The following is a 26834-nucleotide window of genomic DNA, read 5'->3' as shown; positions in this document are numbered from 1 at the left end:
GACAAACTTTCTAAGAGTGAGTTTCAGAACTTCAAGCTCAGGTAATGACACTGTTGATGGCACTTGTTCATCCCAGAGCTTCCTGGATACTGGGAAATCACCACAATTATTGGGGGTCAAGGTCCACTAACAGTTCCTTCGGTCACCCTCTCAGGGTCTGCTTGGAGTATTGGTTGGTCCTGTGGCCCCTGGGAAGAAGGGGAGCGTACCCAGAAGGGGTTTTTAGAGTTCACAGTGACATAAGAAAGGCAGTTAGGGGAAGTCATTCCCTGGCTGTCCAAAGGAGGGGTATGTGTCACAATTTATTGGTTAAATACTAGCCTGGGGTGGCTTAGATTTGAGGATCATGGTTCAAAGCCAGCCCAAGAAGGAAAGTCCATGAGACTCTTATTTCCAATTAACCACCAGAAAACTGGAAGTGGTGCTATGGCTCAAAGTGGTAGAGCACTAACCTTGAGCAAATAAAGCTAAGGGACAGCACCCAGGCCCCGAGATCAAGTCCCAAAACAGAAAAAAAAAACAACAACGAAAATCCTTTTGTGGGGGCCGGGAGTTTGGCCTAGTGGTTAAAGTGCTTGCCTAGCATGCACGAAGACCCGGGTTCAATTCCTCGGTACCACATACATAGAAAAAAGCTGGAAGTGGTGCTGAGGCTCAAGTGGTAGAGCTCTAGCCTTGAGAAAGTCCAAGGACAGTGCTCAGGCCCTGAGTTCAAGCCCAGGACTGGCAAAAAAAAAAAAATCCTTTTGTATTGTGTGCCAGTACAGGGCTTGAACTCAGGCCTTGACACTGGTGGTAGAGCACTTTTATTGGTTAATTGGAGATAAGAATCTCTCAACTTGGCTGCCCAGGCTGGCTTCAAATCTCAATACTCAGATCTCAGCCTCCTGATTAGTTAGGATTATAGACGTAAACCATTAGCACCTGGCAAAAACAGTTTAAAAAACATGTCAAGATGGTTGTAAGCAAGCTTTTCCACTGAGGGCTGGTGCTTTTAATACTAGAGCTGGCCTTTTGCTGGTTAATTTGAGATAAAGGATTTCTCTGTCCAAGGTTGGCTTTGAATCATGACTCTCAGATCTCAGCCTCCTGAGTAGCTTGGATACAAGCAAGACTGTATAAAAATGAAATCTTGTGGGGCCGGGAGTTTGGCCTAGTGGTAGAGTGCTTGCCTTGCATGCATGAAAACCCAGGTTCGATTCCTCAGTACCACATACATAGAACAAAGCCAGAAGTGGTGCTGTGGCTCAAGTGGTAGAGCCCTAGCCTTGAGAAAATCCAGGGACAGTGCTCAGGCCCTGAGCTCATGCCCAGGACTGGCAAAAAAAAAGAAATCTTGTGTAATAGGGGGAGGTGCCCAAGCACATGGCCCAGCAACTGGAGTCCCAGCTTGGATAGCTGAATGCTGTGGAGATGCTAAAGGAAGCAGGGGGATTGAGGAGGGGGATACTGCAGCCCAGTTGTACCTCTGGAAAGTTCATCTACAGCTGTTAGTGGGCCATAGAAGCTCTAAAGCAGGAGGCTGAGCTGCAGGTGCAAGGTCAGAGGTTGGGATCGAGCCAGTGTGGGGGCAGGGCACAAGTCTGAGAAGGGCTGGGGAGAGGTCGAGCTCTCCCACCTCCTGTGGGTGATGTGGTTTATGGACACAGTGGGTTTACCATTGCTGAGAGCACAGAATACTGCAGAGTTCAAGTTCAGACTCCCTGATGACAGCTCAGGAGCCAGGGCTCAGGGAGGTGGTAAGGTCCTGTGGCTGCTGCTTCCACAGAAGAAAAGGCGGATCCATAATCTCCAATGGAGTCCTCATGGCCTCACAGTGGCTTGGCTGCATATCTCAAAGATGTCTCCAAGGCTGGGGTATCCTAGGCTTTTAGTGGCACATTCGAGAGGTCATCTCCTTCTGTTAAGAGAGCGCAGGACGTTAGACATAGGCAGAGACACAAGGTATCACATGTGACACATGGAGGACACAGAGCAGGAGCTATGGCTTCAGAACAATCCAGAGCAGCAAACCCTCTGTGGTGACCAGACTCTAATTCAGCTGGGGGCCAAGTTTAGTGTCAGTCTGGACCAACATACCAAAGCCAAAGACACTAGACTACTGGCGAGTGGGATGAAACCAATATAACTTTATCCATAAAGTAGGGTGCCCAGCTCTGGCACTCTGGATCTACTTCCATCCCTTCTTGGGGTTGTTTACCTACCCCATAACAGTCAAGAGGGTGTAGCAGATGGAGAGCAAGGCTTTCAGGAAGCCTTGGACACTGCGGGAGATAAACGTAGTAGATGACTTTTCAGCTACTGGTATGAGCCTTGAAAAATGATCGAGCCTATTTTTTGGGTGAGTCCTAGAGCTTGAACTCAAGGCCCTGGCATTGTCCCTGAGTTCAAGACTAGCAACCTACCACTTGCATCATAGTGCCACTTCTGGCCTTTTCTGTTTATGTCCTTGAAATGACTATAGTCTGTGAAATCAAATGCATGCCAATCTCTTCCTTCTCCTCCTCCTGTCCCAGGGCTTGAACTGAGGGCCTGAGCATTGTCCTTGGGCTTTCTCAAGGCTAGAGATCTGCCATTTGAGACACAGTAGCACTTCACTTCCAGCTTTTTTTTTTTTTTTTTGGCTGCTTGTGGGGCTTGAACTCTGGGCCTAAGCATGGTCCCTGAGCTCTTCAGCTCAAGGCTACCGCCCTATCCCTGGAGCCATAGCACCACTTCCGGTTTTCTAGTGGTCAATTGAAGATAAGAGTCTCATGGACTTTAGTGCCTGGGTTGGCTTTGAACCTCCATCTTTGGAACTCAGCCTCCTGAGTAGCTAGGATTACAGGTATGAGTCACCATGCTGGGCTTAGGCTTAATCTTTTTTTTTTTTTTTTTGCCAGTCCTGGGCTTGAGCTCAGGGCCTGAACACTGTCCTTGGACTTTCTCAAGGCTAGAGCTCTACCACTTGAGCCTCAGCACCACTTCCGGCTTTTTTCTACGTATGTGGTACCGAGGAATAGAACCCGGGTCTTCATACATGCTAGGCAAGCACTTTAACCACTAGGCCAAACTCCCGGCCCCTAGGCTTAATCTTTTATTTATTTATTTATTTATTTTTATTTTTTTGTCAGTCTTGGGGCTTGAACTCAGGGCCTGAGCATTGTTGTTGGGCTTTCTCAAGGCTAGAGCTCTACCACTTGAGCCATAGCACCATTTCTGGCTTTTTTCTATGTATGTGGTACCGAGGAACGGACCTTGGGTCTTCCTGTATGCTAGGCAAGCAATCTACAACTAGGCTAAACTCCCAGCCCCTTATTTATTTATTTTTAACCAGTCCTGAGGCTTGAACTCAGGGCCTAGTTTCTCCCCCCGCCCTGCCCTTTTTTTTCTTTTTTGTGGGTCAGGGGGCTTGAACTTGGCCTGGGCGCTGTCCCTGAGCTCTTCAGCTCAAGGCTACTGCTCAGGGCCTGGTTTCGATCCTTGAGCTTTCTCAAGGCTAGTGCTCTATCATTTGAACCACAGCATCACTTCCAGCTTTTTCTGTGTATATGTGGTACCGAGGGATGGAACCCAGGGCTTTGTATATGCTAGGAAAGCATTCTACCACTAGGCCACACTCTCCAGTTTTGTTTTTTTTAAAAGGTAAAGGTGGCTGGGCGAGGTGGCTTGTGTCTGTAATAGCTGCTCAGGAGGCTGAGCTCAGAGGATCGCCGGGCTTCAAGTATTGAGTTTGAGTCCCAGTTTCATAACCAAAGAAAAAAAATAGGGATGCCAGTCCTGCTGTCTCAGGCCCATCCACCCTCAGGGGAATCCACAGGGATTTAGTGAAGCCAGAGACAGGAAGCGGATTTGTGGTTCCCTGAGGCTGGGGGGAGGGGGTGGGGGAGTAACTGCTCCTGGGGAGAGCTGCTCTGGAAACATTTGTTCTGGAACTCCACAGAGGTGGTATGGAGCAGTGTGGTAACTGTGATGAGTCATACTCTAAAGTGGCTGAATTATGTGAATTTTATAACCAGAAAATCTGGGCTTACACTTGTAATCCTAGCTGCTCAGGAGGCTGAGTGAGGTCTGAGGATTGTGGTTTGAAGCCAGGCTAGGCAGGAAAGTCCCTGAGATCCTTATCTCCAATTATTCAGCAAAAAGCAAAAGTAGGAAGTGGAGCTGTGACTCAGTGTTAAGAGTGCTAGCCTTGGGCAAAACAGCTAATAAAGGATATAACCCAGGTTTTGAATTCAAGTCCAGTAGAGGAGTGCACATACACACAGACACACAGACACATACACACGCACATACGTCTCCCAGAAAAGACTAGATATTCAACAATCTGAGAACAGCTTGGCTAGCTACCTAGCTGGTGGTATCCATTGTGGCCCTTTCCTCAGCTGTCTGGAAATATTAGGGTGGAACCTCTCCTACTGGAGACGCAGGCTCTGGGCCATCTCCTGGATACCTCCTCTGCAAGGCTTCTACTCTAAGTCTCAAGTCTAGGGGCTGACCTAGGGGATAGGGAGCTGTGGAGGCTCTCTACCACCTGCAGCTTGCACCCCACCACTCACCAGGGGCTCCAGCTCCTTGGTGTCAATAAGGTTGAACTCGGTGACAAAGTAGTAGAAGTGCTTGTAGCAGGTGTTCACATGAGCCTCAGAGCCCATCTGGGCGATGCGGTCAAAGTGGTGGATGTAGACATGCACAAAGACACGGAAGAGGCGAGACAAGATTTTCCTCACTGCCTGCAGGAAGTTCTTGGGGAATGGCGTGCCTGGATGGGTAGAGAGAGGGACAAATCCTGAGACCTTTCTCTCCTTCCTTCCTTCCTTCCTTCCTTCCTTCCTTCCTTCCTTCCTTCCTTCCTTCCCTCACTCCCTCCTTTGTTTCTTTCTTTCTTTCTCTTTTGCTGGTCCTGGGTCTTGAACTATGGGCCTAGGCACTGTCCCTGAGCTCCTTTTACTCAAGCCTAGTATTTTACTATTTGAGCCACTGTATCACTTCTGGCTTTTTCTGTGATTACGTAGAGATAAGAGTCCATGGACTTGCCTGCCTGGGTTAACTTTGAACCTTGATTCTTAGAACTCCAACTCCAGAGTAGCTAGGATTACAGGCGTGAGCCACCAGTGCCTAGCCAGGTCTCCTTCCTTCCTTTCTTTCTTTCTGGCCAGTCCTGGTGCTTGAAGTCAGGGCTTGAACACTGTCCTTGGTCTTTTTACTCAAGGCTAGTGCTCTGCCACTTGAGCTACAGCACCACTCCTGGCTTTTCTATGTATGTGGTACTAATGAATCCAACCCAGGTATTTATGCATGTTAGGCAAGCACTCTACCACTAGGCCAAACTCCCAGCCCCCAGGTCTCCTTTTAAGTCTATGATCTAAGCCTGACTCTGAGCTGCACCTAAGGAAGTATAGCCAATGTAGGCCTGTGTTTTTTCCTTTTACCGCAGAGAGGAATATGGGCCTATAATCTCAACTGAGGCAGGACTGTGAGTTTGAGGCCACTCTATCCTATTAACAACAAACAAGGTTAAAGGCTGGGTGCCAGTGGCTCACACCTATAATCCTAGCTACTCAGAAGGCTGAGATGTGAAGATCACAGTTCAAAGCTAGTCCAGGCAGGAAAGTCTGTGAGATTCATTTTTTTTCCCCCTCAGTCCTGGGGCTTGAACTCAGGGCCTAGGCACTGTCCTTGGGCTTTCTCAAGGCTAGCACTCCACCACTTAAGCCACAGCACCACTTCCAGCTTTTTCTGTATATGTGGTACCAAGAATCAAACCCAGGGCTTCGTGCATGTTAAACAGGGACTCTACCACTAGGCCACACTCCCAGCTGTGAGACTCTTATCCCCAATAAACTATTAAAAAAAAAAAAAGGGGGGGGGACTGGGAGTTTGGCCTAGTGGTTAAGTGCTTGCCTATCATGCACGAAGACCCAGGTTCGATTCCTCGGTACCCCATATATGTAGCAAAAAGCCAGAAGTGGTGCTCAGGCTCCAGTGGTAGAGCTCTAGCCTTGAGAAACTCCAAGGACAGTGCTCAGGCCCTGAGCTCAAGCCCAGGACTGGCAAAGAAAAAAAAAAAAAAAAAAAAAAAAAAAAAAAAAAAAGCCAGAAGTGGCACTGTGGCTTAAGTGGCATAGTGTTAGCTTTGAGCAAAAGCAGCTTAGGCCCAGAATTCAAGCCCTAGGACTAGGGTGGGAGGAAAGGCTAGAAAATTCATTGTCTAAGTTGTGCTGGGCAAAGTTCCCACAAGGAGAAGAGGAAAAATCTCTCTCACTGGAGCTCCATCTACAGTGACTGCCCCTGGTTCATAGCAAGGCAGGCCAAGTGCTGAGACACCATGAAGCCTAGAGGACCTGGTTGCTGAGGGAATGTGGAGGCACATTCTTGTCTGACCACAGAGACTTTAAGTTCATTTCCTTACAATATGGCTTTGGTGTATCCTTCCCTGGTTTGTATTATTCTAGAAGGATGAGGCCAAAGATGGGTTTTCTTCCCATCTTAAGGCCTCCTAGGCCTCCCAGAATTTGTTCCTAATGGGTCCTTTTTTCTTTTTTGCACAGGTTCTGGCCTGGGTGGCAAGCCTGAGCTTTTGTGCTGAAGGCTATCAGTTTAATACTTTGAGCCAACTGAAGATAAGAGACTCACTGTCTTTTCTGCCTGGGCTGGCTTTGAATTACAATCCTCAGATCTCTACCTCTTGAGTAGCTAGGATTACAGGTGTGAGCCACCAGCACCCAGCTCCAATGCTTCCCTTATGTACTTCCCTATTCTTGGCTGTGAGTCAGGACTTTCTTAGAGACCCAAGATTGCTTGCCCATGATAACAGCTATCCACCACCTTGAGCCAAGTCTTAGAGGTGGATAAGCCTTAACTGACCAGTCTTTTCCCGTGGTGCGCTGGGAGACACATGCAATGATATTGCAACAATTGTTGGGAACTATGGGACAAGGTTTGGACCAAAACCAGGAACCAGGAATGTTCTGGAACTGACAGAGGTAAAAGCTTAGTGTTAATGTAATGTGAATCCTTGAAGTGATACTTTTAGTGAATGGGGCTGGGGTGTGCTGGTAAGTGCTTGGCTAACATACCCGAAGACCTGGGCTCCATCCCCAAACATATTGGGGGGAGGGGGAAAGGTAACATTCCAGTCAGGCTCACATCTGTAATTTTAGCTACTCAGGAAGCTGAGATCTGAGAATTGCAGTTCAAAGTTAGCCTGGGAAAGAAAGTCCATGAGGCTTTTTTTTTTTTTCATGAGACTTTTTATCTCCAATAAACTAACCCAAAAATTCCAGAAATGGAGCTGTGGTTCAAGTAGTAGAGCACTAGCCTTGAACAACAACAACAGAAACAAATTAGGGACAATGCCCAGGCCCTGAGTCCAAGCCTCAGGAATACCACTTAAAAAAAAAAAAAGACTGGGAGTTTGGCCTAGTGATAGAGTGCTTGCCTAGCACGCACAAAGACCTAGATTCAATTCCTCGGTACCACATACATAGAAAAAAGCTGAAAGTGGTGCTGAGACTCAGGGGTAGAGCTCTAATCTTAGAAAGTTAAGGATAGTGCTCAGGCCCTGAGCTCAAGCCCAGAACTGGCAAAAAAAAAAAAAAAAAATGTAGGCCAGGAGTTTGGCCTAGTGGTAAAGTGCTTGCCTAGCATGCACGAAGACCCTGGTTCGATTCCTCGGTACAACAAACATAGAAAAGCCAGAAGTGCTGCTGTGGCTCAAGTGGTAGAGCTCTAGCCTTGGGGAAAAAGCCCAAGGACGCTGCCCAGTGCCCAGACCGAGCTCAAGCCCTAGGATTGGCACAAAAAAAAAAAAAAAGAAAGAAAGAAAAAAAAAGAAGTAGCGGGTGCTGATGGCTCACATCTATAATCCTAGCCACTCAGGAGGCTGAGATCTGAGGATTGTGGTTCAAAGCCGGCCTGGGCATGAAAGTCCAAAAGTCCAAGAGACTCTGATCTCTAATTAACCACCAGAAAACCAGAAGTGGTGCTGTGTCTCAAGTGGTAGCTCAGGGATAGCTCCCAAAAAACAAAAATCAAAAGGGACATTCTCATTATTCCATTTCAACCAACAAGTCAGATGTGGTACACATCTGTCATACCAGCTACTCAGAAGGCAAAGGATCATGGTGTGCAGCCAGTTCCAGGCATAAATGTGAGATGCTCAACCCAAAAAACAACTAAAACAACAACAAAAAGTGTTGGAAGTAAGGCTCAAGTGGTAGAGTACCCGAGTCTAATCCTCATATTACAAACAAAATTCAAATAAACAACAAAAAAAAGCAGAAAGTAGAATGAGCCTGGTTGGTGCTTTCTTTCTTTCCTTCCTTCCTTCTCTTCCTCCCTCCTTCCCTCCTTCCTTTTTTTTCCCCCAGTCCTGGGACTTGAACTCAGGGCCTGGGCACTATCCTTGGACACTTTTTGTTCTTCCACTTGAGCCACAGTGCCACTTCTGGCTTTTTCTGAGTATGTAGTATCGAGGAATCGTACCTAGGGCTTCATGCATGCTAGGTGAACACTACTACTAGGCTAACCTCCCCATCCACCCTCCCTCTCTTCCTTCCTTCCTTCCTTCCTTCCCTCCTTCCCTCCCTCCCTCCCTCCCTTTCTTCCCCTCTCTTTCTTTCTCTTTTTTTTTTCTTTTCTTGTCTTTTCTTTTTTGGTGCCAGGCCTACAGCCTGAACTCAAGGTCTGAGTATTGTCCCTGAACTCTTGTGTTCAAGACTAGTACTCTACCATTTTGAGCCACAGCTCCATTTTCCGCTTTTGTGGTGGTTAATAGGAGGTAAGCTTCTCACAGGCTTTGAACTGTGATCCATAGGTATCAGCCTCTTGAATAGCTAGGATTATAGGCATGAGCCATCACTGCCTGGCTGGTTGGTCCTTTGTGATCTCTGCTTAGGCCCTGAGGTCGCTGGAATCACATGCAAGTGGCAGCAGCAGGATTAAGAAATCAAGATCCTGAGATCCACCCAACTCACCGACGTTGGTGGGGAAGATGTCCTCATTGTTGATCTGCACCTCAATCCAGTCCATGAGCAGGTCCATGTACCGGGGCGCCGAGAGTGCAGTAGGCTTGCGGAACCTTTGCTCATCCTGCCAGCGATATTCATACTTGGGGCCCCCAGACATGACGGGGCAGGACTGCTCAGTGCAGCCATCACTGATGGTGCCATAGATGAGGTTGACACGGTTGAAAAAGTCCACCACGTGCACGGCCACCCAGTCATTGAGCTCCTCACCGGGGGGCAGCTGCACCGCCAGCCGCAGGTCCAGCCCTGCATTCAACGATGCCTGTGCCTTCTTGTGCAGCTCAAAGCGCTGTGTGCCTGGCTCAAACTTGCGCTTGGGCCGGAATGTCTTATCCTTGTTGAAGACTTGCTTCAGGAAAGGGTTGGACATTTTGGCAGCACCTTCTATGGATGTCACCTCAAGGGCAGGATGAAGACTTGGACTGAGTCACTCCAAAGGCCTTGAGACTCACGCTGGGCCTGAGCTCTCTTCTGGGATCTGAAACACACAGAAGGATATTAGGATACACACAAAATGAGGACTTTCCCTAGGGCTAGTTCCCTGGACTAAGTAGCCATGTGGCACAGCCTAGCAGCCTGAATGCTGACAACACCAGAGCCCCAGCCTGAAGTTGTATCCTCCCCTCGGCATGACACAGGCTGAACTCACTGTTTCCAGTCATGACCTTCCATAGTCTCTGGGGAATGGCAGAGGGCTGACAGTAACCTCCATGAGGAAGTGCCTGCATCCTGAAGATGCACAGAATCCCTGAACTCTATCATCTATAAAAAGGAGTTCTTAGTAAATTTAATTACCAGCTTCAGAAAAACTAGTTGCAATTTTAAGGCTTTATATTCATTTTTGTTGTTATTTTTTTTTTTGCCAGTCCTGGAGCTTGAACTCAGGGCTGAGCACTGTCCTTGGGCTTTCTCAAGGTTAGAGCTCTACCACTTGAACCATGGCACCACTTCTGGCTTTTTCTATGTATGTGGTACCAAGGACATGAACCTGGGTCTTCATGCATGCTAGGCAAGCACTCTACCACTAGGCTACACTCTCAGCTCATTGTTTTTAAAACTACTATTTCTTGCCAAAGCCAAGAAATGGCTATGAGCTCATGTAGCTTGCTAATTATTATGGAGATGCAGTAATGTGACTATGAGTATCTATTACACTTCCGTTATGTCTATATTATGGGTCTAAGATTACTGTGACATCACCCACTAATGACTTACTAGTGAGTATCATGCCCCATCCCAGAGGGATTACCTTGATTTTATTGTAATGGATGATAAATTAAAACATATATGAAGACAAAAAAAAGGGGGGGGGGAGGTTCTTGGGCTGGGAGTTTAGCCTAGTGGTAGAGTGCTTGCCTAGCATGCATGAAGACCTGGGTCCGATTCCTCGGTACCACATACATAGAAAAAAAAAAGCCAGAAATGGTGCTGTGGCTTAAGAGGTAGAGCTCTAGTCTTGAGAAAGCCCAAGGACAGTGGCCAGGCCCTGAATTAAAGGCACAGGACTGGCAAAAAAACAAAAAACAAACAACACAAAGAAAAGGGGTTCTCAGCTGCGTGTAGTAGCTCATGCCTGTAATCTTAGCTACTCAGGAGGCTAAGATCTGAGAATCAAGGTTCAAAGCTAGCCAGGCACAAAAGGATCTGAGACTCTTTATCTCCAATTAACCTCTAGAAAAGAGAAGTGGGGCTTGGCTCAAGGGTAGGGCAGTAGCCTTGAGCTGAATAGCTCAGGGACAATGCCCAGTCCAAGTTCAAGTCCCCCACCCCCCCAAAAAAAAGAAAAGGGGTTCTTATCTCTTTGCAGATATGAGAAAGTTGAAAGTCTAAAGATGAAGCCAGGGCCGGGAGTTTGGCCTAGTGGTTAAAGTGCTTGCCTAGCATGCATGAAGACCCGGGTTCGATTCCTTGGTACCACATACATAGACAAAAGCCGGAAGTGGTGCTGAGGCTCAAGTGGTAGAGCTCTAGCCTTGAGAAAGTCCAAGGACAGTGCTCAGGCCCTGAGCTCAAGCCCAGGACTGGCAAAAAAAATAAAATAAAGATGAAGCCATTCTGGGTGTTGATGGCTTATGCTTATAATCCTAGCTACTCAAGAGGTTGAGATCTGAGTATCATGGTTCAAAGCTAGCCTGAAAGCAGCCACAGGATTCTCATCTTCAATAACCATGAAAGTCAGAAGTGGAGCTGTGCCTCAAGTGGAAGAATTCTAAGAGAGAGAGAGAGAGAGAGGGAGGAGGAGAAGGAGGAAGAGGAGGAGGAGGAGGAGAGAGAGAGAGAGAGAGAGAGAGAGAGAGAGAGAGAGAGAGAGAGAGAGAGAGAGAGAGAGAGAGAGAGAGAAGCCCAGGGACAGAGTTCAAGCCCTAAGGCTGGCGCACACACACACACACACACACACACACACACACACACACACACGAAAAGCTAGGCCTGGTGGCTCACGCCTGTAATCCTAGCTATTCAGGAGGATGAGATCTGAGGATCATGGTTTAAAACCAGACCGGGCACTAAAGTCTGTGAGACTCTTATCGCCAATTAACTACCAGAAAACTGGAAGTGGCGCTGTAGCTCAAGGGGTAGGGCAGTTGCCTTGAGCTGAAGAGCTCAGGACAGTGCTCAGGCCCAGAGCTCAAGCCCCATGGCTGACAAAAAAGAAAGAAGGAAATAAATAAATAAATAAATAAATAAATAAATTAGCTGAGTAGACTAAATCCAAAATCCAGTGTTCTGTAATTCTGAGGTGAGCTGGGCAAAGTGGCTCACACTTGTAATTCTAGTTTCTCAGGAGGCTGAAATCTGAGGATGGTGGTTTGAAGCCAGCCTGGACAGAAAAGTCTCTGAGACCCACAGCTCCAGGTCCTCAGTTGGTAGAAGAGAGAGAACAGAGAAATAATCACTCAGACACTGCAGTGACATGACTGTTAGCCAGGGAGTATTATGGATCACTAGCTACCATCAGATGCTGAGAGGCCTGGGACAGATTCTCCCTGGAAGCTTTAGAGGGAGCCAGCCTAGTCTATTCCTTGACCTTAGGATTTCAGCCTTAAGAATGGAGTAGAATCCCTGTTCTCTCTGTGCTCTTTCCCTTATGATTGTTCAAATTACCAGCCACTGTATGGACCTGTCCTTATCCAATTTGATGTCATCTATTTTACACCTTCAAATACTGTCCTTCCAAATATGGTGGCACTGAGTGATCCCATGTGGATCTGAATTTGGGGGACATGAACTCAATAGAGAGACCCCAGGGAACTTGTATATGTCTCAGTGGTTGTATATGTCTCACCTGTTGGGTGTCTTCGGGCACCACCAAGATGAGCTGATTGTAGACAAGGACTTAGCTGTTTACCTGTCTCCCTGGGACCATGCTTGAGATTCACCTGCCAGCTCTTCTCCCCACAACACCTTCCTGGCAATTATCCTTGATGAGCATGGAGAGTAGGTGACTCCATCCAGCAGTGGACACCTCATATGCCACAGCATGAGCTTGCCTGGATATGCACACGTTTCTCTATCACCAGCCTCATCTCTGCTACGGCCACTGTCACTTGACAATACCCCTTGTCTCCCCCAATAGGCTGGTCATGCTCACTACACCCTCCTCCACAGGATGCCTACTTGGAAAGGCAAATCGACTTGATTGGGGCACCTGGAGCTTTAGGAAAGGTAGGTCATAAAATGGGGACTCTGGGGAGCTCCAAAGAGGAAACAGTAGAAAGGGTACGTGATGGAGGTGGAGAAAGCAGCAAAGTCAGCTGGTCATAAATAACCATGTACAATATCATAATTAATCCCTGGTACTTGTTTTCTTTTTTCTCTCCTTTTTTCTTGTGTGAGTCCTAGGGCTTGATCTTAGGGGCTGAGAACTGTCCCTCAGCTTTCTCACTCAAGGATGGCTATTCTACCACTTGAGCCACAGGTTTACTTCCTGATTTAAAAGAAAAAAAAAAAATTGCACTTGGCGTGTGGCCTAGTGGTAGAGTGCTTGCACAAAACCTGGATTCCATTCTTTGGTCCCACATACACAGAAAAAGCCTGAAGTGGTATTGTAGCTCAAGTGATAGAGTGTTATCAGGGAGCTGGTGGGGTGGCTCACGCCGGTCATCCTAGCTACTCAGGAGGCTGAGATCTGAGGATCAAGGTTCAAAGCCGGGGCACAAAAGGACCTGACACTCTTATCCCTGAGCTGAAGAGCTCAGGGACAGTGCCCAGGCCCTGAGTTTAAGCCCCAGGACAGGCAAACAACAACAACAACAACAAAAAGCCGGATGTGGTGGTGGCACAAGAAGAGGCACTGGGCTCAAGGAGTAGGGTGGTAGCCTTGAGCTAAAGAGCTCAGGGACAGCCAGAGTCTAAGCCCCATGACCACCTTCCCCCCCTCCAAAAAAAAAAATGCTTCCTTCATTTTCACATTAGGTTCAACTGAGGCCTGATCTTCCCTGGATACAGTGGACACCCAGCCAGGTTGTTTTATAAACCTTGCCAGGGTCTCTCTAGTCATGAAAACCAACATATATCTTCAGATATCACTCAGGACCCAACAGTGGCTTCAACAGTGAGCCCTCCATGCTACATGGCGGCCAGCACCTCACATCACATAGCTGATGGATGGAGGGCCAGGGCACAGACCCTGGACTCCATGGGTACAGGTACCACATGCCTCCCTGGCACTTCAACTCCCAATATTCCTCCATCTTGTCCAAAGTATAGTGACATGCCCTTCCATGCTGGGTGACCAATCAGTATAGTCTTGGCTGTTCTCCAGCTTTGATCAGGGCAGCAAAACCTTCCTGGTCTTGCTGTGATCACCACATCCCATCAGCTCTGGTTCTGCAAAGCAGCCTCATGTCTTCTCGTCCCTGTCATAGATACCTGTCATAGATAGGGTCTTATCACTGCTGACATCTAACACAAGTTTTGGCATTCCTCATTCCCCAGGGCTGTCCAGTGATCTACTCATCTAGGCACCCACTCTGCCATCAAGGCAGCCCTCAGACTATCTCCTGCAAGTCCAGCCATGGTTTACTGTTCACAGGATATGGTATTAGCCTCTCTCCACCAAGGAGAAAGTAAGGTGGGGATGCTGCTGGATCCCTCCCTTCCCGCTCTGAAAACAACAAGGCTCAGGGTGGCCTCCTCCCAGTTCCGCCTTTGTTTCTGGGTTCCTCATTTGTCATGGTTGGCCACTGACCTGGGCAGCCTTCTTGTTAGTTTTGGGGCTTTTCTGGGGGATTGTTTCGGGAAGTTCCTTCCAACAGTGTCACCTGAACAGGACAATGCTGAAAGAAGTCAGCTACCAGGGTGTGGTGTCTTCTGGGGCCTCCACAGCCTCTGTGACACCAGCACAGTCTCTTGGGACATCCCCAAGGCTGGGACTCAGGGAGATCACCCATCTCGCTGGTCATGTCTCTACCAAGTCACCAAGGTTCTTCACACACCTTCTCTACAATCTTAAGTCCATTTACCAGGATTGTTCTAGAAAACAAGTAGTATGATAGGTAAAGTCACTATTTCCATGGTTGACTAATTTTACAAAATGGGAGGATTCTTTTTATTTATTTATTTATTTACTTTTGCCAGTCCTGGGCTTGAGCTCAGGGTCTGAGCACTGTCCTTGGACTTTCTCAAGGCCAAAGCTCTACCACTTGAACCACAGCACCACTTCGGGCTTTTTTCTATGTACGTGGTACTGAAGAATTGAACCCGGGTCTTCATGCATGCTAGGCAAGCACTCTACCACTAGGCCAAACTCCTGATCCCCATATTTTTTTTTTCCTGAAGGGAAAGAAGTCCTTCAGAGGTCAAAGGTTTCTACCAGAAATAAACATGCCATCTATTAATAAGGGGTTCCTCTAGCTATGGGAAATTATTTTTGCCCACAGACAGACTCTCATAGGAGGCCAGGCTGAATGATAGCCTCTCCACCCTGTCCCCCAAGTCCCAGTTGTCACCTTTTCTGGGTTCCTTTCCACTTCAATCCTCTTAGTATACTTCCAACAGCTTTTCAAAATCTCTTCTTCCGCTGGTCTTCCCTAGGGCAGATGAGAGAAGACACTTGGAAACTTTGAGAAGAAAAAGGTATTATGACAAACTCCCTTGAATAAACCCTTTTCTTTTTTTTAAGTACAACAACACAGACAACCAACTGCCATGACCCTTCCTTGGCTGAGGTGTGGCAGGCAGCTCACAAACCCACATTCACCCACTTCCTTCCGGAGTCTTTCACATCCTGTCACCAACATGGGGAACAAACCCAAGCTTAGAGGTTAGCTCCAAGTATTTGATTACTGTGCAACACTGGCTTCCAGCTTGGAAGCTCCAATATTTGGACGGAATTCACTCAGAGCCTAGAATTTGTCCGGTGACTAAGGCAGTGAGGGCTCTAGAGCCTCCTTCACATGAAAAACTTAATCCTGAGGCTAGGTATGGTTTGGTGGTGAGCACTAGTTTGGCATGCTTGAGGCCCTGACTTCATTCCCAAACAGAAACAAACAAGAAGCTGAGGCCTGGTGGCTCATGCCTATAATCCTAGCTATTCTGAAGGCTGAGATCTGAGAATCTTAGAAAGAGATCTCAGAAAGCACAGACAGAGACACAGATACAGACACAGAACACACACACACACACACATTTTTTTTTTTTTGCCAGTATTGTGACTTGAGCTCAGGGCCTGGGCTCTGTCTCTGAGCTTCTTTGTTCAAGGATAGCGCTACTACTTGAACCGCAGCACCACTTCCAGCTTTTTGTGTTTATGAGGAACCGAGGCCTTCATGTATGCTAGGAAAGCACTCTACCACTAAGCCACATTCCCAGCCCCTCATGCCTTGTAACATTATTTCTTCCTTTTCTTCCTCTTATACCATGAGTTCAGCATAGCAGGGACAAGAGTCCTGGTATAAGATGTCTGGCAGGCCGGGTACAGAGCACATCTTATTTCTTCTTAGCCACTGCAAGTCAATCTTTGTCAGGGAATCTATCACCTGGCTCCAGAGAAACAGGTAGAAATGTTCACAGACGCCTCTTCTCTCTCTTCATTCCCCCCCCTCCCTCTCTCTCTTCTTCCTTCCTTTTTTCTTTTTTGGCCAGTCCTTCGGTTTGAACTCAGAGCCTAAGCACTATCCTTGGACTTTTTCAGGGCTTAGAGCTCTACCACTTCCAGGTACTGAGGAATCAAACTGGGGTCTTCGAGCAATTTAGGCAAGCACTCTACCACTAGGCCAAACTCCTGGCCCATCCTTTTTTTTTTTAACCAGTCGTGGGGCTTGTACTCAGAGCCTGACCACTGACCTGGGGACTTTCTCAAGGCTAGAACTCTACCACTTGAGCCACAGCACCACTTCTGGCTTTTTTCTACTGAGGAATTGAACCTGAGTCTTCATGCATGCTAGGCAGGCACTCTACCACTGGGCCAAACTCCTTGCCCCTGACAATTCTTAACTCTCCATTTTTGAAAGCTGCCACTAATGCATGCTGGGGAGATCTCCAAGACACTTAACACTTCTGCTAGACAGGGAACTAGCACATTCTGCAGAGTAGGAAGCTGAAGGCACTGTCTTCTTGAGGGCAAACAGGTAAGGGTCTGAGTTGGAGCTTGAGCTTCCATCCTTAGACTCAAATCCAGTGCATTTTCCACTAGACCAAGATTCTCCTGGGCACCATGGAAAATGGCTCTGCTAAGTCTCTGTGGGATGTCCTGGGCTCTACACAGTGCCAAGCAGCATTTCTGGCCTCCACCCACCCCATGCTAGGACTCCATTTGTGACAGCCACACATCATCAGACAAGGCCTAGTGCCTCTATATTAGATCAGTAGCTTGCCAGTTCATCTTCTGCTATACAAGGGACTTCCCAGAAAGCTTCTGCTGGCTTCTGATGCATGACCCATCTGGGCTCAGTCTTGCTTAGGTCCCTGGAGGACTCAGCTCTGGGTGCCTTCAATTACCTGGGCAAGAAACATACCCGAAATAGAGCCAGACAGAGTTGGCAGCCAGACTTATTATAGTCTTGATTGGGGGGTAGGAGGGGGGGAGAAAGGCAAATGAAGCCTTTTATTGCCTGAGAAGGATGGGAGAGTCTTGCTTTGACCTATTTACATCCATTTCCTTCTTCCAGTGCAGCCTGTGCCTCTCCTCCCTGATCCTGGGACTATGTACCATGTATGGGGACATGTGTGATCATCATGGCCAAGGTGCACCTGGCATGGAGTTGCTGAAGGTCAAAGATGTTGCTCAAGATACTATCCTCGAGAACAAGCCAGACTCTGTGCACAATGCAGAGGGGAACCTCTGTTAGTGCCCCCATGATACATGGAACAAGAAAAACACACTATATACCATACAATGAGCTCTGCCCCTGAGATAAGATTAGCTGATTGTGATCAGCCTATGACCCCAGCTCTGAGAAGGACAATCGTCAGTTCTGGGCCAGCCTAGACTACACAGCAAGACCCTGTTTAAAATAAAAAACAAAAACGTGGGCTGGAAGATTAGCCTAGTGGTAGAGTGCTTACCTAGCATGCATGAAGATCCAGGTTTGATTCCTTGGTACCACATACATAGGAAAAAAAAAAAGCCAGAAGTGGTGCTGTGGCTCAAGTGGTAGAGCTCTTAGCCATGAGAAAAAGTCCAAGGACAGTGCTCAGGCCCTGAATTAAAACAAAACAAAACAAAAACGCTGTTTCTCTGATTATATAAAATAATATTATTGGGGTTGGGAATGTGTCTTAGTGCTTGCCTAGCATGCATGAAGCCCTGCATTCAATTCCTTAGTACCACATAAACAGAAAAAGCTGAAGTGGCACTGTGACTCAAGTTGTAGAGTGTTACCCTTGAGCAAAAGAAGTCCAGGGACAGTGCCCAGGTCCCAACTACCAAAAATAAATAATTGAAATGAACTCCAGGAAATGAAAACTGAAGCTTTTTTTCTTTGTGCTTATGTTTTCTTTTTGTCTTGTTTATCTGTCTTGGAAGGATGTGAGGGACACAGAAATGGAGGATCCAAGAGTGAAACAAATGAAACAGTGGCACTCACTCCACACTGTGTTAATAATGACAATTTGTGGGTGGCGGCAGGGAGAGAGCAAGAGAAAGGGTGACATTATCCAAAAAGAAGTACACTCTATGTATATCACCTTTATAATGAAAATCAAAACAATTTAAAAATGACAAAATGATCAGTTAGGGGCTGGTACCTCAGACTAATCCTGGTTACTCAGGAGGCTGAGATCTGAGGATCACTGTTCAAATCCAGTCCAGGCAAGAACGTTTGTTCTTATCTCCATTTAACTGCAAAAAGAGCGGGAGAGCCGGCACGGTGGATTACGTGACCCTATTCAGGAGGCCGAGATCTGAGGATGGAGCCCAGGCACTACAAAGCCGTGATATTCTTATCTCCAATTAATCACTAGAAAATGGGAAGTGGGGCTGTGGCTCAAGTGGTAGGAGGGTATCCTTGAGCTGAGGAGCTCAAGGACAGGACAGTGCCCAGGCCAAGAGTTCAAGCCCTATAACCTTCCCACCCCTCCCCCCAGATGGAGGTAGAACTGTGGCTCAAATGATACAATATTAGCACTGAGTAAAAAGCTCAGGGATAGTTCCCAGATTCTGAGTTCAAGCCTCAAGGAGTGGAATAAAATAAATAATAAAAGACAAAGGGGAAAAAAAAAAAAGAAGATTAAGATACTTTTTGTTTGTTTTGTTTTTGGCCAGTCCTGGGGCTTGAACTCAGACACATACCCAGAAGCAGACTCATGTTGGGAACAGAGTTATGTAAACCTGAACTCACTTACGGCCCAGTGATTCAAGAATCACTTGAATCTGGGTGCCGGTGGCTCTCACAGCTGTAATCCTAGCTACTCAGGAGCCTGAGGTCTGAGAATCATGGTTCAAACCTAGGCTGTCACTAAAGTCCATCAGACTCTCATCTCCAGTTAACCACCAGAAAACAGGAAGTGGCTCTGTTGCTCAAGTGGTAGAGTGCTAGCCTTGAGCAAAAGAGCTCAGGGACAACGCCTAGGCGGAGAGTTAAGGTCCTTGACCGACAAGGGGTGGGGGTGGGAAGAAAAAAAGAAAGAAAAAAGCCTGAGAATAAAAAGGAAAGGGGAGTAGGGGTGTGTCTCACTGGTAAGCACTTGCCTACTAAGTGGGAGGCCCTGGGTCCATTCCTAGAACCTCACTTAAAAAGAAATTAAAACATTCTATAAGCATATGTGAAATGAAACAAGGAAATCTGATGAGACCAGTTTGGGAAGGGGAAGAGAGAAGGAGGAAGAATAGGTGAAGGGTAATTATGATCAAGAAGCATTGGACTTGGTAAAAGGAAAGCCCTGGCCGGGAGTGTGGCCTAGTGGTAGAGGGTTTGTCTAATACGCATTCTGCCCTGGGTTCAATTCCTTGGTACCATATACATACAAAAAGCCGGAATTGGGGCTGTGGCTCAAGTGATAGACTGATAGCCTTGAGAAAGCCCAAAGACAGCACCCCGGCCCTGAGTTCAGTCCCCAGGACTGGAAAAAAAAAAAAAAAAAGGAAAGCCTTTGTGCAACTAATTGATTTTTTGTTTTTGTTGTTGTTGGTTGTGGGGCCTGGGCACTATCCCTGAGCTCTTCAGTTCAAGGCTACTACCCTACCCACTTGAACCACAGTGCCACTTTCGGTTTTCTGGTGGTTAACTGGAGATAAGAGTCTCAAGGTCTTTAGTGCCCTGGCTGGCTTTGATCCCGCAGTCCTCAGATCTCAGTCTCCTGAGTAGCTAGGATTACAGGTATGAGCCACCAGCGCCAGGCTGGAGCTGAAGTGGGATTTGATTTTTTTGGCAAAAGCATCTGAACTCAGAATTCCAGGAAAACAGGAGCCATGCTCACCAGCTGGGAATATCCAAAAACTTTCCACAGTACAGTTTATTTTGGCTGGTGAAGGAATTCTGCAGCTTCCATACACTAAGGTGCTGTCTCGATCACTGCCCTCTGGTACCTTGTGGCTCCAACTACATGGCTTTCTAGAAAAGGCCAAAGCACAGGAATAACAAGAGGCCAGTGGGTGCCAGGAGGAGGAAGAGGGGGAGTACTCTTGGGCTGACAGTACAATGGTGGATGCATGTGATTGTCTATTGTCCAAACCTGCGATGTCCAACACCCACAGTGAGCCCTAATGTCACCTATGGACTTGGGAGGCTCCTCAGCAGTGACTGATAAAGGCACTTCCATGGTATGTTGGGGGAGGCCGGGTACATGGTAACTCTATACTGTCAATTCAATTATGAATTGCTAAACAAAGCAACTCTAAAGATACGCTTCATTATGCTAGGGGATGCAATGTACACCTGTTATTACACCCACTGCGGAGACTGAGGGATGGAGGGGGATCTCTTGTGACCAGGAGTTCTGGACCAGCTGGGCACCACGGTAAGAACTTTTCCCCTTTAAAAAGAAAAAAATAAACATGCCTGGTGCTGGTGGCTCTTGCCTATAATCCTAGCTCTGAGGATAATGTTTCAAAGTCAGACTAAGCAGGAAAGTCTATAAAACTCATCTCCAGTTAACCACCACTAAAAAGCAGGAAGTGGAGCTGTGGATCAAGTGGTAGAGTACTAACTTTGAGCAAAAAGCTAAGTGCCAGCACCCAAGCCCTAAATGCAGGCCCAAGGACACTCCCTTCCCCCCTCCCCCTCCCCCCCCCCGCAAAAAAATTGTGATAATAAACAAGCTGGGTGCCTGTGGCTCATGCCTGTAATCTTAGCTACTCAGAAGGTTGAGTTCTGACGATGCAAATCAGCCTAGGCAGACAAATCCAAAAGATTCATATCTCCAGGGAGATATGGGGGGGAAATGGGGACAAAAATATGAGAAGGGGTATCAGTGTGTGAGAAGTAATGCATCCACTACCTGGTGAATGTAACTGTAACCCCTCTATATATTACCCCGACAATAAATAAATAAATATTAGACTGCAGCAATATGCCAAACTTAAAAAAAAAAGAGACTCATATCTCCAGTTAACATGAAAACCACCGGAAGTGGAAGTGTGGCTCAAATGGTAGAACACCAGGGTTGATCAGAGCCCCAGTACCTGCACAATAATAGTAATAGTAATAATAATAATGAACAGGGATAGGGATTATAACTAGCTCAATGGTCGGGCACTTGCCTGGTATGTATGAGTTCCTGAGTTCTACTGTCATCACCACGGGAATAACAAAAGCAGAAAAATGACAAACTTCATGAAAGAAGAGGCTTATAACATACTTGCTAAAGAATAAATGCTATGGAGGGCTGGGAGTTTGGCCTAGTGGTTAAAGTGCTTGCCTAGCATGCATGAAGACCCGGGTTCGATTCCTCGGTACCACATACATAGAAAAAAGCCAGAAGTGGTGCTGAGGCTCAAGTGGTACAGCTCTAGCCTTGAGAAAGTACAAGGACAGTGCTCAGGCCCTGAGCTCAAGCCCAGGACTGGCAAGAAAAAAAAAAAAAAAAAAGAATAAATGCTATGGAAAGTTCTGAAACATATGGTTCTACGTTTCTTAGAAGCTATATCCACCCCCTGCCAAAAGGAACAAATAAAACAATTACATCTCATTAAACTCATTATAAGTTAGTAGGTCTGGGAATGTGGCTTAGTGGTACAGTGCATACCAATATGCACAAAGCCCTGGGTTTGATTCCTCAGTACCACATAGACAGAAAAAGCTGAAAGAGGTGTTGTGGTTCATGTGCAAAAGAAACTCAGGGGGGTTGGGAGTTTGGCCTAGTGGTAGAGTGCTTGCCTAGCATGCACAAAGACCCGGGTTCGATTCCTCGGTACCACATACATTGAAAAAAGCCGGAAGTGGTGCTGAGGCTCAAGTGGTAGAGTGCTAAGCCTTGAGAAAGTCCAAGGACAGTGCTCAGGCCCTGAGCTCAAGCCCAGGACTGGCAAAAAAAAAAAAAAAAAAAAGCTCAGGGACGGTGCCCAGGCCCTGAATTCAAGCCCAGAATTGGGGGGGGGGGGTGGAGAGGAAGCACGTAATGCTACTCAAGGAGGATCTGAGGATCATGGACTTGGAAAGGGCAGGAAAATCTGTGAGTTTTTTTTTAAAGACTTTATCATTATTATAAAGATGATATACAGAGGGATTACATTTACATGCATCAGGTAATGAGTACATTTCCTCTCCTACAGTGTCATCTATTCTTTCATTCTCTTCCATTCACTCCCTCTCTCCCATCTCCCCATGAGTTGTACAGTTCACTTTCACCAATGTCCATTTCCATAAGATTCTTATTTCCAATTGACCACCAAGAACCTGGAAGAGAAGCTTTAGCCCAGTGGTAAAGCACTAGCCTTGAGGAAAAAAAAAAAGCTTTAGGGCCAGTTCCCAGGTCTTGAGTTCAAGGCCCAAGACAGGCGCCGAAAAAGAAAAGGAAAGCATGTAATCCACATAATCTGCCAAACAGCATGGCTTGGCCACATGGCACACCACAGAACATTGGTGGTAACTCTTATAACTTCAGTGCTTACTAAGAGCCCCAGCCTGGCATCAAGAGTACCATACCAAGTGCCACTAGCCCAAATTCACAGGCTAGTGGAGACTGACTGTATTCTGCTTTCACGATTTGTAAACTGGGATCCTACTTAATCTGATAGAGCCAACATGTTGTAACACTTACCATATACAGAAAGTATCAATGTAACTGTACACAGTCTCTGAGATCTGGTGTGTGTATGTATTTTGTACTCTGAGTGACATTCCAACTTGAATTGGCCACATACAAGCACTTGTTCACCACAAATGTGGCCCTGGCTGCAGAACTGATCACTTGGTGGAGCTGAGCATTGGTAACCTTAGCTACTCAGGAGGCTGATATGACAGGATTTCAGTTCAAAGCCAGTCTGGGCAGGAAAGTCCATGAGACATTTCTTTTTGCCAATCCTGGGACCCGCACTCAGGGCTTAAGGACCTAGTCAATGGCCCTGACCTTCTTTTGCTCAAGGTTAGTGCTCTAACACTTGAGTCACATTACCATTTCTGTTTTTCTGAGGGGTTTATTGGAAATAGAGTTTTATGGATTTTCTAAGCCAGGGTTAACTTTGAATCACAATCTTCATATCTCAGTTTCCTAAGCAGCTAGGGTAACTGTTGTGAGACACAGGGTGCTGGACCCATGAGACTTTTATCTACAACCAACTACCAAAACAGCTGTGGCTCAAGTGGTAGAGCACTAGCACTAGAGAAAGAAAAAAGAAAAAAAAAAAAAAGCTCAAGGAAGCCCGGGAGTTTGATCTAGTGGTAGAGTGCTCTAGGTTTTTTTTTTTTTTGGTGGGTCATGGGGCTTGAACTCTGGGCCTGGGTGCTGTCCCTGAGCTCTTCAGCTACTCTTGAGCCACAGCCCCACTTCCCGAGAGCTCTAGCTGTGAGAAAGCCCAAGTTCTAACCCTAGGACTGGCAGGGAAAAAAAAAAAAGCTCAAGGACAGCATCCAGGTCTTGAGTTCAAGGCCTAGGACAGCACACAAAGAAACTAGTCACTCAGTTGAAGGGCTAAAAGAGATAGGTATGATGTATGGCTTGAGAAGAGAATCTGCTCAGGGAAGACAGGCACAGAGGGCCTTGGAAGTAGCAGACAAGAACCTACTGGATTGTCACAGTTTGTTCCTAGTTTATCTGTAATCAGCAGACTCATTTGACAATTTCTAATAACAGATCTCAGACTGGTGAGTTTAAGAATCTGGCTTCTATGCTGGGAATGGGGCTGTAGTGGTAGAATGCTTGCCTAGCATTCATGAAGCCCTGGGTTCAATTCTTCAGTACATACATAAGCAGAAAAAAAACAATAAAACAAAACAAAACAGAACTGGTGTTGTGGTCAAGTAGCAGAGTTCTAGCCTTGAGCAAAAGCAGCTCAGGGACAGTGCCCAGGCCAAGTTCAAGCCCCAAGACTCCCCCCCCTCCCCAAAAAAGGGGGCCAGGAGTTTAGCCTACTGGTAAAGTGCTTGCCTAGCATGCACAAAGACCCAGATTCTATTCCTTGGTATCACATATGCAGAAAAGGCTGGAAGTGGTGCTGTGGCTCAAGTGGTAGAGCGCTAGCCCAAAGACAGTGCCCTTGAGTTCATACTCCAGGACTGGCAAAAAAACAACAACAAACAACAACAACAAAAAGAATCTGGCTTCTAGAAGTACTCAGAAGCTGTACCCAGCTCCATCTGTGACCTTTCCAAATCTATATGTGCATGTGTGCATACATGAATGCATTTGTTAGTGCTACTACTGGGGCTTGAACTCAGTCCATATAGGCAATCAGTCTACCATCTGGCATCTTGCTGGTTAATTGAAGACAATTTCATAGCCTTTTCTGCCTGATACTTCAAACTTTCAAACCTGGATCTTTTAGGTTTCAGCCTCCTTAGAATTACCAGGCAGTGAGCCTCTGGTACTTCTCAAACAACCAAATCATCCAACAACTAAGCTTCAGGCTTCACCTATGAGCTGGCCTTCAGAGTCACACACACACACACCCTTTCCTTCCCTCAGCAAAAGAGTAAAATGGGGCTCAGGTCATAGTCAAAACCTTTAGCACTGCTAGGCACGGTGGCTCACATGTGTGTGTAATCCTAGCCACTCGAGGCTGAGATCTGAGGACTGCGGTTGGAAGCCAGCTTGGGCACTAAAGAATGTGAGACTCTTATCTCAAATTAATCTCTAGAAAATGAGAAGTGGGGCTGTGGCTCAGGGGTAGGGTGGTAGCCTCGAGCTGAAGAGCTCAGGGACAGTGCCCAAGGCCTATAGTTCAAGCCTCATGATGCACAAAACAACAGAAGCAAACAAACAACAACAACCAAAAAAAAAAAAACAAAACAACCTTTAGCATTGCTGGCACTACAGGTATCTGTAATCTTTACCCAGGAGCCTGAGAATTGAGAGGTTTGCTGAGGTGGAATAGACCCTATCTCCAAATAACCAGTAAAAAGCAAGGAGCAAGACTAGCAAGGATGAAGCCTTCAGTTCAAACCCTGGTATTGGTAAAAAAATAAAAAATAAAAATAAAACCTAGAGGGCCGGGAGTTTGGCCTAGTGGTTAAAGTGCTTGCCTAGCATGCATGAAGACCCGGGTTCGATTCCTCGGTACCACATACATAGAAAAAAGCCGGAAGTGGTGCTGAGGCTCAAGTGGTACAGCTCTAGCCTTGAGAAAGTACAAGGACAGTGCTCAGGCCCTGAGCTCAAGCCCAGGACTGGCAAAAAAATAAATAAAAAATAAAACCTAGAATACAATGTAACATACAAGACTGTGTGTGTGCAAATATGTGAGTGTGTGAGAGAGGGAGAGAAAAAGGGAGAGGGAGAGAGGGAGAGGGCATGAACACATGCCAATGGTAGAGCTTGAACTCAGGGTCTGAGCCTCTGTCTCTTAGCTTTTTCTACTCAATGTTGGCGTACTACCACTTGAGTAACAGCTCCAATTCCAGCTTTTCTTCTCCTCCTCTTCATTTTTTTTTTTGTGCCAGTCCTGGCTTGAACTCAGGGCCTGAACACTGTTTTGAGCTTTCTCAAGGCGAGAGCTCTACCACTTGAGCTGCAGCACCACTTCCAGCTTTTTCTATGTATGTGATAACTAAGGCAAGCACTCTACCAGTAGGCCAAACTCCCTGCCCCACTTTCAACTTTCCTGTGGTTAACTGGAGATAACAGTCCTATAAACTTTCCTGCCCAGACTAGATTTGAACTATGATCCTCAGATCTCAGACTCCTGAGTAGCTAGGATTACAGGAATGAGCCATAGTGCTCTTTAAAGACAGAGAACTTAAATCAGAATGGAAGCCTGAAAATTCGGTTACGATCTCTGCAAGTATATGAAGTAACAGGAAGAAAAAGGGGGCTCTCACTAGAAGATACTGGTAAAAAAAAAATGGGAAATATGAACCATGCCAATCTTGAGCTTTGAATTTGGTAGTTTTTTTTTTAAATTTTTTAATATGTTTGTCAGTAGTGAGGTTTGAACTGTGGGCCTGGGCCCTGTCCCTGAGCTCTTCAGCTCAAGGCTACCACCCTACCCCTGAAGCCATAACCCACTTCCGGTTTTCTGGTGGTTACCTGGAGATAAAGAGTCTCAGGGCCTTTAGTTCTTAGGCTGGCTTTGAACCTCAATCCTCAGATCTCAACCTCCTGAGTATCTAGGATTACAAACAAGGCCTCTGTACAAGAAAACGTGGTCCTTTGGGCTCCCTTTAGCCCAGTGTTTGTAAAAACGCTCGCCCCACTCTATGCAAAAAGCCCTGGATTCCATCCCCACCCAGCACAACCAAGAAACGTGGTCCATTAAAACAACTTCGAGGCTTTGCAGTGCAGCACAGGGAAAAAAAGGCGTGCGGGCACGATGGTCGCGGGGTTTGAACTCAGGAGCCGGGGCGCCGTCCCCGCAGCATTCTGCCCAAGGCCGAGGTGCTACATGGTTGGATCACAGCTCCACTTCCGGCTTCTGGGGGGTCCCCAGGACCCCAGAGCCTCTGGAGTCTGTCTGCGGGGACTGGCTTCGAACCTCTCAGCCTCCCCCGAGTAACCAGGCACCTGGCAAGGAAGGACTTTTCCTTATAAAGTCCTGGAAGTAGTGATGGGGGCAACACCTCCCCGCACCCCTCACCCACCCTGCCCACCTGCTCAGTGCGATTCTGGAACCAGAGCCACCCGACCCAGCCTTCCAGCCCGCCTGAGAGATCGGTGCTCTCGACTTTCGCTCGCCGCCACCTCCATTCTCCCGGGGACTCACCTGTGCGCCTCACAGCCACCGCCCCGACAAGCCTAGCACTCCGGGTTCCCGCCTCACCACCAGTTTCCCGGCACCCTCCTGGGCCCCGT

The 26834-nt window shown here is 47.0% G+C and overlaps 1 protein-coding gene across 1 annotated transcript; it reads right to left on the bottom strand.

Annotated features, from left to right (window-relative positions):
* Positions 1-1568: 1568 nt before the first annotated feature.
* Positions 1569-26834, bottom strand: Mob3a (MOB kinase activator 3A). The gene is made up of 5 exons (XM_090338874.1): positions 26746-26834; positions 14960-15040; positions 8958-9486; positions 4539-4741; positions 1569-1900 (listed from the first exon to the last, which is right to left on the bottom strand). The coding sequence occupies exons 3-5, from the start codon at positions 9376-9378 to the stop codon at positions 1871-1873; spliced, it is 654 nt and encodes a 217-aa protein (XP_090195000.1). The 5' UTR covers positions 9379-9486; positions 14960-15040; positions 26746-26834; the 3' UTR covers positions 1569-1870.

The sequence above is a fragment of the Megascapheus bottae genome, chromosome 1 (genome assembly GCF_031878675.1).
Source record: "Megascapheus bottae isolate mThoBot1 chromosome 1, mThoBot2.hap1, whole genome shotgun sequence".
Classification (NCBI taxonomy): Eukaryota; Metazoa; Chordata; class Mammalia; order Rodentia; family Geomyidae; genus Megascapheus; species Megascapheus bottae.
Note: the sequence above shows the minus strand (reverse complement) of the source record. Positions and strands in the feature narration are given on the sequence as shown.

Coding starts and splice junctions, on each gene's coding strand:
- Mob3a (XM_090338874.1), bottom strand. CDS start 9,378: ATGTCCAACCCTTTCCTGAAGCAAGTCTTCAACAAGGATAAGACATTC. Junction 4,742..8,957: donor CATCTTCCCCACCAACGTCG/GTGAGTTGGGTG, acceptor CTACCCATCCAG/GCACGCCATTCCCCAAGAAC. Junction 1,901..4,538: donor CCAAGGAGCTGGAGCCCCTG/GTGAGTGGTGGG, acceptor CTCTCTTAACAG/AAGGAGATGACCTCTCGAAT.